The sequence below is a fragment of the Arvicola amphibius genome, chromosome 2, assembly GCF_903992535.2.
Source record: "Arvicola amphibius chromosome 2, mArvAmp1.2, whole genome shotgun sequence".
NCBI lineage: Eukaryota > Metazoa > Chordata > Mammalia > Rodentia > Cricetidae > Arvicola > Arvicola amphibius.
Window position 1 is genome coordinate 6203636 of NC_052048.2, and position 13460 is coordinate 6217095.

The 13460-nt window shown below is 41.8% G+C and overlaps 1 protein-coding gene across 8 annotated transcripts in view; it reads left to right on the plus strand.

Moving 5' to 3' along the window:
* Nucleotides 1-13460, plus strand: part of Sox5 (SRY-box transcription factor 5) — a 385023-nt gene that overhangs the window by 87389 nt on the left and 284174 nt on the right. For all 8 annotated transcript variants that reach the window (XM_038318752.1, XM_038318754.1, XM_038318747.1 and 5 more), the window contains one exon: nt 5490-5700. In XM_038318752.1, the coding sequence (XP_038174680.1) occupies nt 5490-5700 (211 nt within the window). The remainder of the gene's footprint in view (nt 1-5489; nt 5701-13460) is intronic.

The window sequence follows — 13460 nt, forward strand, 5'->3', positions numbered from 1 at the left end:
ATCGTCTGTGCTTTTAGCACCTTCAGTAAGCCGGCTGTTGTCCATCGCAGTTATCACTGCCAGTAGGATGCAATTTGAAACCAATCGCAAAACATAGTTCTTCGTTCGGCAGTGAAGTGTAAGCCCAAGCTGACTTTCCAGTGTGCAATGTAAGGAAGTTATTTTTACAACACGGGAACTTTCCCTGTCAGCCTGGGAACCCTGTTCCCGGCTGTAAATTAGATGCCCACAGTGCACGTTAACTGCTGAATACGTTTTCTAGGTTTATTCAGTGTGTATATATTCACCGCTTTGCTTGTTATTGTTAAGTACCTGACAAGAGACAGCCATAGAGGGGAGGGTTTCTTTTATGTCACAGGTCAAGGGACTACAGTTCGTCACGGTGGTGGGAGCGTGAGGCAGTTGATGTGATTGCATCCCAAGAAGGGAATCAGGGAGAGCGAGCAATGCTGGAGCTTAGCTGTCTTTCTCTGTTCTCATTCAGGCCGAGTCTCCGCTCCATTAACAGCACTCCCCACGTTCAAAGTGAGTCTTCCCTGTCCACTGGCTTTGCGGCTTAGCTAAGCCCTCACAGACACACCCAGAAGTGCGTTACTATGGTGATTCTAAATCCTGTCAGGCTGACAATGAAGATTAGCCACTGCAGTGCATCACAGGACTCAGAATAGAGAGTTTTCTGAGGATCGTGTAGCAAAGTAATGAAGTCTGTGTGTGAACTTCAGTGTTTCTTCCATCTTTAGGTTCATGTATAAATGTTAGATAGATGATAAGATAGTTGATAGATAAATAATAAATACATAGATCATAAATCAGATATATTTTTCTATAGATATTCATATATATGATTATCTATAATTGTTGATATATATTAAAATATATATACATATATGTATATATACACATGTATACACATAGACACACACACACACACACACACACACATATATATATATATATATATATATATATATAAATATATGGAGAGAGGGGGGAGAGAAAGAAAGCATCTGACTCCTTGTGGCCCTGAGTGACCTAAACTTATCATGCAGACGGGGCTACTCTATAACTCACAGAAATCTAGCTGCCTTTGACCCAAAACTGCAGAAATTAAAGGTATGCACCATCACGCTCAGTCCATTTGTTTATACATGCATATATACGTATATATTACAGTAAGTGATTATCTAACATCATCTTCTATCTACACGATGGGCTTCCTGGGACCATGCCTTAGATCAGAGCTTTCCACCCAGCAATCCATTGTTAATGGGAGTTTGTGGGAGATTTCAGGAGGAGCTTTATGCCTGGAATAATCAACCAATGGGAAGTCGACTCTCTAAGGAGGCGGTGAGATGGGTTGTGAGTCCGGAAGTGTGCGTATGCACACATAGGGACCGTGTTCAGGAAAGACACATGGGCAGTCTCCCAGGAGTCTGTACCCTCAGATAATGCAAGCACAGTGTAACGCTCATGAAAAGAAGAAAAGTGAACTAGTCAGCCAAAGAAAGAGCTGTAGGGATTTAAAGGAAGGCCTATGTGAGGACCATTACTGCCCCTGACACTTCTCCACTTGACTAGGCAGATAAGGCGTGATGATACAAGGCCAGCCGAGGAGGTGTCATGATAATGATCTTGCTCTTTTAAACGACATTTAAGGAATAAATGCACAAAATATGCATTAAGATGGTTTTCAAAGTCCTGTTTCTGTGTTTGTTGGTAAGTTTACGGGCCTGCTCATTGCTAGCTTGACCGTGTTCTGTTTTTGTATTTGTTGGTGAGTTTTAGGGGTCTGCTCACTGCTAGCTTGACCGTGTTCTGTTTTTGTACTATTTGCTGGTGAGTTTACGGACCTGCTCACTGCTAGCCTGGCCATGGCCAGCAGAACACCTCTTCATCTGTCTGTCATCCCCGACGCTGCTGCTGCTGTGAGCCCACAGCTGAGAGAGTGCTTTTGATGAAACTTGAATCTATCATCATTCAGGCCTCTGTTGCTTCTTTTGTGTTTAAAGTTTTAGTTTACTGAAACAAGAGTGAGAGATGATAGGATTTGCAGGTAGCTTTGATACAGCTATCCACTATTTTTACTCCGATCCACTAGTTAGGGAAAAATCAAGCTGAGTTTATATCCTTGTTTAAGTGTTAAAGGTTCTTTTCAATTTCATTGGCTAAAAGGATGGGCAAGATTTGCAAGTCTGGACTGTTTTGACTAATTTGCAAGCATTTTTCTCTTACAGAAGGTGAACATATTAGAAGAAAATTCTCATTTTCATAATTACTAGGAAGAAGATGGTCTACCTTGATCCCATATGATAGACAAGCAATTATTTTATTTTTATTTTTCAGAAAAAAGCATGTTATCACTAAGGTCAGATGCAAGGGTTCTGAAGCCCACTAGGTTTTCTCATTATTTAATGTACCTACGACCTCAGTAATTTTCCCTTATCTGAATTTCTTTGTTTCTCTATTAACTGGAAATCATAATTAGTCCTACCATAAAAATTAAATTTAGGCCTATAAGACTCTTTAAAATGCTCGAAGTAAGCTATCCAGTTATTGCTATAGCTTAATAAATGAGATATAAATATAATGTTGTTTTACTGCCATGTTTGAATTTCATTTCCTCACATAGAACCAAAACTTAAATAAGGTAATGAATGCATCTTGTAAGACCGAACCTAAGGATAAAGTGCTGTTTGGATGTGGTTGAATTTTATTAATGCAATTCTTTTCTCAAATGAAATACCACTTTCTCATTATCTGAATTAACATTTAAATATCTGACACAGTGTTTCCCTCCACGTGTCTATAGTGAAATGCTGTCTCTAGAAAGAGTGAAACAGGTTTTTGCAAGGGTGCTTCAGTGAGCGGCCTGTGTTGAGCACACCACCCTTACTCTCTTGTTTGCAGAGGTGACACGCAGATAAAGTCAGAGACATCTGCTGGAGGACAGCAAAGGCAGGGACCTCCACATGCACCCGGACATTTGCTCACTCAGACGCCAACCTTGCAATTGTGTGCTTTTGTCTGGAAGGTCCTGAAACTTAGCCTCGGATTTTAGGAGTAGATTAGACTCATTTGGCTCTCTTGGCCCTTTTGTGCTTCTCAAAGCAGAGTACTGGGTCTCATCTGCCATCAGAGTGACAAGAGACGTGTAGCCATGTTTTAGGTAGGACAAAAACCATCTCAGGAAGAAACTGGGGCTAAGGCGCTCTTGACTGGAGGCTCAGCCAGCTCTCCCCAGCAAGATATTCATCATGCAAATGAACAATGGTGTCCCAAACTGAAACAGCTGTCAGCCACCCATTAGAGGGATTAGCAATGCAAAATGTCACCCTACAGGTAAAGTGGCAATAAGGTAGAGTCCTGTGTGAAGCAGCCACAATGTTTAATGCATTTCCTCTAAGTTCGTCCTGCCATGACACTCTTTTGAACCTTAAACCCTTGTGATACAGGTTATATCGTTCAAAACATCGCCTTCCAGTATATAAGGTGTGGGAATGCAAGGTGTATATGATAGGGCCTTCGTTTGTGAGTGATTTCTGATCTTTTATACCTGGTGGCATGCAAGTGTGGGAGCCATCCTCTCTCAGGATGACCTGCCACACACAGGCACAGGCCCTCAGTCAGCTGCAGTGTTCTTTCTCGAGATCTCCAGGCTTTAATGTGAGGACCAGGTACACAGAGGTGTGCTTGGGGTGAAGCCTCAGTTGAGGTGTGTTTACTTTGGCCATGGAGGAAAATGAAATGAATCTTTGGTGAGCAATGAATATAAATGCTCCCTGCTGCGTCCTGTGTTGTAGATGCTGTGTACCGTGGGCTGTTCATGAGAAACATTCTTATTAGTTTACTGAAGGAAGCATGCAGTGCTCCGACCCCGGGGAGCCTATGTGTGCTGTTTCTGTGTGTGCTTGTATTTATGTAGAGTTTTAAATAAATAACTCCAAACATAGGCATGCATTTTCTCTCGAAGGGCTTGTAATTACTGCATAATGTAGGTTGTATCCTAAACCCAATAACATTGGAAACTAAATTGTATGTATACAATATTCACTGGAAGTATCAGAGGTATGTTCTGTGATGGGGAGAAAGGAAGCTGCTTGGGATTAAGCTATTTGGGATTTTGGATTATAGTTTGAAAGACTTTGCTAGCTTCCTTTTCTTCCCTCCCATCTTCCCTGTCTTCTTGTGTTTCTTCCGCATGCCTTAGCCTGTCCAGCAGACGTATTTCTCCTATAGATGACGTCCCTGTACCCACTAACATCTGTTAGTTCAAATCATATTAACATACAATGACTTTGTTGATCATTATTTCCAAGGCTTGAGATGACAAGATTTTTAGTCAGGCAATTTTTTTACACTTAAGTAGCCGATATGAGCCCTAATTTGAAAAGAATGAGACTTTAGTGTCTTTTGTTGTGTTTCGGATGTCAGATATGAATTCTCACGCAGACAATGAAGCCATCCACAGGCCTAGTGTGGGATATAGGTTCCATTGACTCACCCTTGATCATGTGTTAAAGGAGACCTTCCGGACCATACAAAGAAAACATGTAATCAAAATGAAACTTGTACAGTTTTGATGACACAATTTGGCTCATAATAGCGCTCTGCTTTGTGGGAACTTAAAAAAAACTATAGACATAAGCAATGACCCCAGGAAAAACCCTGAAGTAGGAAAACTGTTTATCATGCCGGCTTCATGCTTTTTAAAAATGCCTGAAATATCTTTGGCACAAAATATACCCTGCACGTTACAAATGTCACAAATTTGTGGTTGAAATTTGCGAGAGAAGAGATAAGAGAAGACAGAAGTATGAAGTTTTTGAACAAAGAATAGAGTCCCTCTATTGGGCATTTAATTACAAAGAAACAAAACTTCAGGGAACTGGTTAACGGGGTGAAGCGCAGGGGAGGGCCAGAAAGCAGGCTTCAAGCCGGGAGTGGCGTGAGGAAGGCTCCTGCAGACGCAAAGACAATCTTACAGTGTTCCTGCCCGGTGTCCAAGTCTGCGGGATTTTGTAAAAGACTAAGAAGGGTACTGAGGGAGAGCCTGTGCCATTTAGGGGGCAATGAAGAGGAATCAGCTGAGGATGAAGCACGCATACAGGTATATATGATTTGTTCAAACATTCCAGCGTCACCAGGAAGTTGAACACAGCTGACAGCTGTGTCTCATAGACGCACTAACTGCTGAGACCATCAGACAAGAGCCAGGACGATAGACCTGCACTGCCATCGAGTTTAAGAACTTGCCACCTCACTTTGTGAAAAGGGGCCCCCTAGTTTGTTCTTGCCTGAAAAGCAATCAGTGACTCATTCTTGAGCCATCTTGCAAAGTGAAGGCAAGTGTTTTTGAAAGGTTCTTTTGCTCCTTGCTTTTCCAGAGTGACAGGTCACATTTTTACATGGAATAAGCCACACAGCTCCTTCTCCCCCAAGAAACCTTACCGGATCTTAAACTACCCACCCCTCTCCGCTTTCTCTTCCAGGAAGTCGATGGCAATAAAGTTATGTCTTCATTAGCCCCTTACAACTCATCTACCTCACCTCAGAAGGCAGAAGAAGGTGGGCGACAGAGTGGCGAGTCCGTGTCTGGCACAGCCCTGGGGACTCCGGAGCGGCGCAAAGGCAGCTTGGCGGATGTGGTGGACACCTTAAAGCAGAGGAAGATGGAAGAGCTGATCAAGAATGAGCCAGAAGGTAAAGGCTGGAAGAGGAAACTGGGTCATGCCCTTCCTGGTTTAAGGAGTTTATTTAATTTCTAGTTCTGATGTTTGGTTTAGATTCTTAAATTGGACAAAATAGAAGCCTATGGCTATGAAGATTGTTCCTTCCTTCCTTCCTTCCTTCCTTCCTTCCTTCCTTCCTTCCTTCCTTCCTTCCTTCCTCCTTCCTTCGCTCTTTATCTCCATACCTTCTTCTCTCCCTCTCTCCCTCTCCCTTTCTCCCTGTCTCTCTCTTTCTTTTTCTTCTCAGAGGTACTAGGATGCTTTTAAATCATAAATTTATGTCGCGGCGTGAGCCTTATTTTATGCATGAGTAAGTTATCCTTGAGTGAAAGTTAAAGGTTCAAGAATAGAATGCCGCAGCATTGCCCAGAAGACCCACCTACTTGTCACGTATCTGCAGCCTGCACCGTGCATCTCTAGTAAAATTTTCCCCCTCAAGAACCATTTTAGAACTGTGGTACATTTGTAACCTTTAAACACCACTATATCTTATTCCACCTTGATCTTAGGGCCACTCCTTATATAGTCTATAAAAAATGTGATTATAGTTATTTAAAGTAGCCCTACTCAGCCTCCCATTTTTGGGTTTTTGAATTCTTTCTGTTTGAGTTCTAGTTCTAAGACTCTTTCATAGTTACTGATAGCAGCCTGAACTTGATATACATACATGCAAGGGTTTATCTTAAAAATAAAGCAAATCAAGAAAAAAACCTTGCTAACCTGCCGAAGGTTCTATCCAGATGATAACTTGTTCCAGTTTGGCCCTGGCAAAATCCGGAGCACAGAAACCACTCAGCTCAGAAGAGTGGCTCTCTTCCTCAGCTTTAAGTTCCAAGTGAGCAAACCAAGAGACACAGTGGAGAAAAGATGGACTTGGAATGTAAATCGTGTCTGATATACAATGTAAGATAGCCAATACGTTTTCAGGTCCCTAGGAGCATCGTGGCTGAGTACATGGGAAGATGTAGCTTGACTTTATAAGGAACTGTCTAACTGTCTGCAAAGTGTCCACAAAATTCTCCTTTCTGCCATCACTAAAGGGAGGTTCCTGTCTGTTTACACCCCTCCAGGTCTTTGACATTGTTCTAGTTTGGGATTTTGTTCGTTCAGATAGCTATGCTACAATCTCGTTGTTGTTGTTTGTTTTTTTTAGTTCTCCAACAGCCATCAATGTTCAGATCTCTTCATATATTTATTTTCTATCTCTGTGTCTTTGGGGGAGTGTCTTTTTAAGCACTTTTGTATGTTTATTGAATCATTTTGATACAGATAATTTTCAAAAGATCTTTATATATTTTGGATACCAGTTTTGAATCAGAAATGTCTTGGCAAACCTCTTCTCCAAGTCTATGTTTTCATTCTCGGTATTTTCTTTTGCAGAAAAAAATTAATTTTAGTGGCTTCCAAGTTGTCATTTTGTTTATGAATTTTACTTTTAGTTTGCGTAAGTGGTCACAGAGAGCCTAAGACCTTTCTCTTACACTATATCCTACACCTTTATAATTTTGCATTATATACTTTAGATCTGGGAACCCTTCTGAGTTAATCTTCTAAACTTAGGTTCTATGTCTGACTTCTTTAACTTTTGTATAATCAGAGTGTCTAGTTGGTCAGCACCATTTACTGAAAGCTGGTTCTTGTCCACTGAATGCCTTTGCCCTTTGTGAAGGTGGTTGACTGAACTGTTGTGTGTTTATTTCTGTCCTCTGTGTTCAAATCCATCGAATAATTAGATTTTCCTTTCCATAATACCACACTGTCTTAATGACCATAGCTCGCATAACATGAAGTCTTGCTTTGGGTAGTGTCGGTCTTCCAGTTTTTGTCATTTTCTTGGGGATTTTATGGCTTAGTCTGAGTCTATTTTCGTTCTTCACAAACTCTGAAACAAGTTTTCCTATATCCCATGAATAATGTGAATTTGACTGAGAATGAATGGTGCCTCTAGATCTCAGTATGAAGAAGTCATATCTTAAAAACATTGACTGTTCTCATCCATGAACACAAGAATCTCTCTCAGTTATTAAGATCTCGGGTCTTAAGTTTCCAGATACATGCCTTAGGTATATTTTTACTAAATCTATGCTCATGTATTAGTTTTTATATAAGAATAAAAATAACTAATAATCATGCTATGATTGATTTAAAATTTCAACTGCTAGTTGATAATGTATAGAAAGTTCATGTGCTGTCCTTGGGACCTATGGCCTCAGAGCTAGTTCTAGCAGTTTTTGTTAACCCTGTGAGACTGTCCTCACAGACAAACATTTCATTCGCAAACTGACAGCTCCATTTATTTCATCCCCCAAAAGAGCTTTTATGATTTTTCTTTCTTCTTACATATTAGACCTTGTAGGATATCAATTAAGAGTGGGAGGAGGTGATTGCTGAGTTCTTGATTCTAAGAGCCAGGCTTCCTGGCCCGGCACAAAGCCGGATGTTTGTGGTAGGATTTCACGGGTGATGCTGTCAGGATCGACTTTTCTCTTTTTCATGGTTTCCCAAGGAGATTAAAATTTTACCTGTTCATATAACATGCACACAATCATTGATCTTTAAATTCCCATGAGACTGTCAAACATTGAGCCTCCTAGCAAACTTGCCATAAATCTCCCTGGGCCACATTTAGGTCTGTTGATCTGTTTTGAGATTTGACTTGCTCAGACTTTGTGAGAATGTTTGCTTTCAGGACCATGGGCTCCATTAGTTGATAATTTGTTTATCTCTGTGCATCCCTGATTTCTATACTCACTTCAGAGAAGGAGCTGGACTTGCCTTGTGTGTTAATTTAAAATCACAGCTTTTGATATACTCTGAATGTGAGGGAGGATAAGGGCTAAAGAGTCCCAGTTTGTTCTGCATAGTTTATTCTGCAGAAGTTTGAAGGGGCATCCTTAAATGATACTATTAAAGGGAGTTTTGTGTATGACATCGTCATTTCTCCACTGTATTGGGTTGACTAACAATACATACATGAACTCTTAACTTTGCAGTAAAGGACAGGCCTAAACCCAATGCATAAATCTCTGTGGGAAAGATAGCAGCAGAAGGTACCCAACGGTACTTGACAAAAGATACAGGGGACTGCTGAGCACTGCAGGAACTGCTGAATTACCAGGAGCAGCTACTTGGGCAGAAGAGCAAAGATGGATGCTCATAACAGGAAGGGTTGGCACAAGGAAACAGCATTACTGCATATGAAGTTAAGAAGACTTTCCTTGTTGTGTCTCTATCAGTAATGTATTTCAGTGTATTTTTCCTCTTAAAATACTTAAATGCTCAAAGAAGAAGTAATGTGTTGATAAATAAGATTGTGAGAATTTAAACTGAATAAGGCAAGAATTGAAAATTCCATGTTTGGGCTAGAAAGGCGGCTCAGTCGGTAAGAGCACTTGCTATGCAGATGTGGGAACATGCCATCTGGATGTCACTACTGCCACTCATCAGGTGTGGCCACATGTATGCCTGTAACCACAGTGCAGTAGGAGGCAGACAAAGAAGATCCCTGGGACTTGGTGACTACCAGGCTAACTTCTGTCTCAAGGGAATTAGGACAGAGAGTGGAAGACTGGAATGTCTTCTTTTGACCTCTGTGCATGCATAGGCAAGCAAACTGTGTGTTTGTGCATACACTATACTCACACATGTACCGCACTCACACATATACACCTATACACACTGACACATACAGACATACACATACATAGACTCCTTCTTCTGCCCTCTTTAGCTTCAGAAACAGCTTCTGTATAACAGAGCATGGAGAAGCCTGTACACCTACACATGCAGATTTCTTGAACCTGCTTTGAATCTCCAGAACCGTAGACATACTCTCATTATTTGCCCTTTTAACAATGTATATGCATTTTAAAGTATTTCCTTTGTTATTTTGAGACATGGCCTCATAGTCTACATTTGCCCAGGGTCAGTATGCAGCCTAGGGTGGGCTCAGACTCACAATGCTCCTCCTGCCTCAGTGTCATGAATGCTGGGATTGCAGGCATGAGCCTCCATGACTCTTTCAAGAATGTACATTCTGTGACGAAAACAATCGACAGACTTAACCGAAAAGTAATTTATATCCGAGAGAGCTATGCTCTTATTCAGGAAGAAATGATATGACTTTCGAAGAAAAAAAGTGTAAGGAATTGTATCTTAAGACATTGTAGGTCTCCCAGCAATTTGATGCTCTGTTGGCCATTGAGACATCACTGATCAGAGGGTACTGGACATGTCTGTCCCCTCATATTTGTCTTCTCACCAATGCACAAGGGACCGCTATGATGGGTAGAGCGCACACACATGAGCGGAGGGGCTCACGTTACCCGGCATCAAAGAGATAAAACTCATTCAGCCTGAAGGGAAGAACGTAGCGTGTGTTGGTTGGAAAACAACAAGCCATTGTCGTGGTTCCCTGGAGGGAGAAAGCCCTGGAAAAGAGTGGGGAGCAGACAGGGAATGGCGCTAAGTGCACGAGTAGAGGCTCCCTCTCCTCCAGATATTTGCCCATTGTTTCTCAGAGGCCGTTAAAATGAGCAGCAGGTTGTGATGAAAATTTCATTAAGCCCAGTGAAATCATTATGAGAGGCCATGTTCACATCTTGGCTTCCTCTCACGGGATGGGGGTGGGGGAACAGATTTCATCAGAAAGACCACATTATCTTCAGCCTCCCCCTGCCAAGAGCAAGCCGACAGGGATGGGGACCTGAGGAGGAGAGGCCCCGGAGGTGAGACTCTCAGCCAGGGAGCAGAGGGGACTGTGGGTGGAAGAAGCAATGCCTCTTGTCTGCTCTAGCCTGGGCTTCTCCCAAGTGATGGATTCAAAGATTTGCAAATGAATTTTAGGAAAAACCTACAACATTAAACTGGGCTTGTGTTTTCACTCTTTCAGAATTTTGGGCTTTCATTATGAAAAATATTTAGTCATGCATATTTTAAATGTCCGTTCGTTTCAATTTGTCTATATTATTTATTTGGTTGTTGTGTGTGCATGTGCGTGCACACATGAACAGGTCTGAGCATGTACTGTAACTGAGATCTGAAGACAGTTTGCAGAAGTGAGCTTTCTTCTTCAAGCATGAAGATTCCAGGGATTGAGCTCAGGTCATCCGACTTGGAGGCAGGGGCCTTTGCCACTGATCCATCTTGTCCGCTACTGTCCTCTCTTCCTTTACCAGATCTGTGCAGCTAAATTCATAGGAAACCCATGTGTTGTCTGTCAGCCTTTCCACTGCAGTGTTGTCTAAGTCTGTAGCCTCAGCTGGCCTTTCTTCAGCTTGGCAACTGAGGATTGGCATGGCATGTGAAACCGTGACGGGTGACACACGATTCCTTGTCATGACACTGAGTTCATGATCTATTAGGGAAAGAAATAAAATTATATATATTAGATCATGTACTATATATTATATAATTTAACATATGACAAGTGTCTAACACACGTGATTTAAAATGTCAAAAATCATTGAAAATGTTCATCTGATCTTCGTACCTGGGCTCTGTGTATAGCTCTATCACAACCAGGAAGGACCATGCACATACACATGACCTCTGTCACTAGGTTCATTTTCTCTCATTTTCAGATGAGAATTCTGATGATTAAAGATGTCCTAGTGCCATTTTCGAAGCTGGCATTGCCCTTGGTCTAGAACCCACAGCCTTACACACAGCTCGCTTATTTTGCACCGTGGATTGTTTACTCCTACACTTTAGCACACATGAGTCCATATTCCTTCAGTTTCTTACTAAAATGAATGTTATACCTTACGTGTGCAGGCTTCCAGAAGTGTTTAAGGACACACCTACCACATTGTGGTCTGTTTGAGCATAAATTACCATTAAAAAAGAAGAAGAAAAATGAAAAAGATCTTGAAATTTTAATAAACATCATTGTAAAAGAAAATGTCTGGGAGCTAAATAATTATCAGTAATAGAACTGCAGATCTTTAGTTCTCCATGACACAGCGTTTGCCTGGGTCTCACAGGAAGTGGAGTTAGAGTTGGGCCTGATTCTCACAGGAAGTTGGTATTAGCGTTGAGCCTGAGTCTCTCAGGAAGTGAGAGTTAGAGATGAGCCTGGGTCTCACAGGAAGTTGATGTTAGGGTTGGGTCCAGGTCTCACAGGAAGTGGGAGTTTGAGCGATGCTACCTTTAAGTTTACTCTTGCTCCAGCATAACACCGAATCATTGGCCATTTATTAATTTTACTCCAATATTATGCTCACTAGAGTTGTGGTAATCATACTAAATTTTCAAAATGTTTGGTGAAAACCATGCGTAATCTCCTTCAGCGCTGTTCCCCTGTTGCCGACACAGTGAAAGAGTGGAGGAATTTCCCAGAACATCTGGCCTCCTATTAGTGTGCGTTCTTCACGTGTTCCTCACAGAGCTCTGCAGGTTAGAGGACAGAGGGTTCAGCTGCTAAGGTATGCTACATGCGACCACCTGAGTTCTCTTCCCGGGGCTCAAATGCTGGGTAGAGAGAACCAAGCTGTCCAGTACACACCATGGTCCCACTGCCTCTCCACATACCTATTAAATCAATAAACAGAAAGCAAAATATAAGACACCCACGTTAGCAATTGCCTTACTTGAAAACATTTAGTAAATTGACCCTGCTCTTATTGTATGGAGGACCCAGAATTCAAATAGAAGGACTGCCCTCATTCTGCCCCCACAGATGCTGCCCCCTAAAGTGTCCCCCTGCCCCTGCCCCCTGCTGTCCCTCCCTCAGTGTCCCCCCTGCTCTTACCGCATCTTCATCAGTAATTTATTAGTAAGTTTCTGTGCCTTCTTTCTTTATGGTGCTATGTGATCATTCACACTATTGGAATTTCTACACAAAGCACAGGACACATAGTCGGCCCCCATGAGTCCTACCTGTGGGTGGCAGCCTTTTGACTGATGGTTTTTGATGCCTCTTATCGTATTGTACAAAATCCTGATTTTTTCATTTGTCTTTTCCCATATATTTTTGTGTTCTTCCTCCATCCACATCTTCACGTCATCCTCTCTTCATGTCAGGTTCTTCAACTCCTCTGTCTTCTCTTTTTCTTAAATGCATTTCCCATCATCATGAGGCCTTTGAGATCATTCCCTTCAGTTCTTTCTATGAGTCAGAGACACAGAACACAGCACCAAGGCATTCATGCTACGTATGTCTCACTAACGATGTGACTATTATTATTGGTGGCATTAGGTAATATTATGCTGTCATAAATAGAGTCATAGATCATAACTCTGCCTTGTTGCTGGCCGTAAAGGGAGAAGCAAATCACAATGATACATGAACATTGTTTCCAGGATTTGAAGATATAATGTGTTTCCTCATTTATCCTTTGGTTTTGTTTCTGTAATACTTGCGTTGGAAGTGGGGCCCCATGTGGGCAACCTGAGTCCTCTGTCCCCAAAGTACAAGTGCATCCTTTGGGACTCTGCAGACTTTCCATTTCTCCCTACTCTTCCTGGGGCACTGCCTGCTTCTCTCTGGGTCAGCACAGCTTTCAAACTCATGAGCGACTTTATCAAACGTGACACATATAAAAGCAAAAGGGCAGAAAGTCATGTGTATTTACCCATTTTCCGGGGATAACAAGTTTTATTTAAGTCTCTTGGTGAAGTCATTATGCAGACAGGGAAACTAGACTGGATATTTGAAGCTAAGCTCAGTCTCTTATAACTGAACCATGGGACATGTACATACACATGCACGTGCGTGTGTGTGTGTGTCTG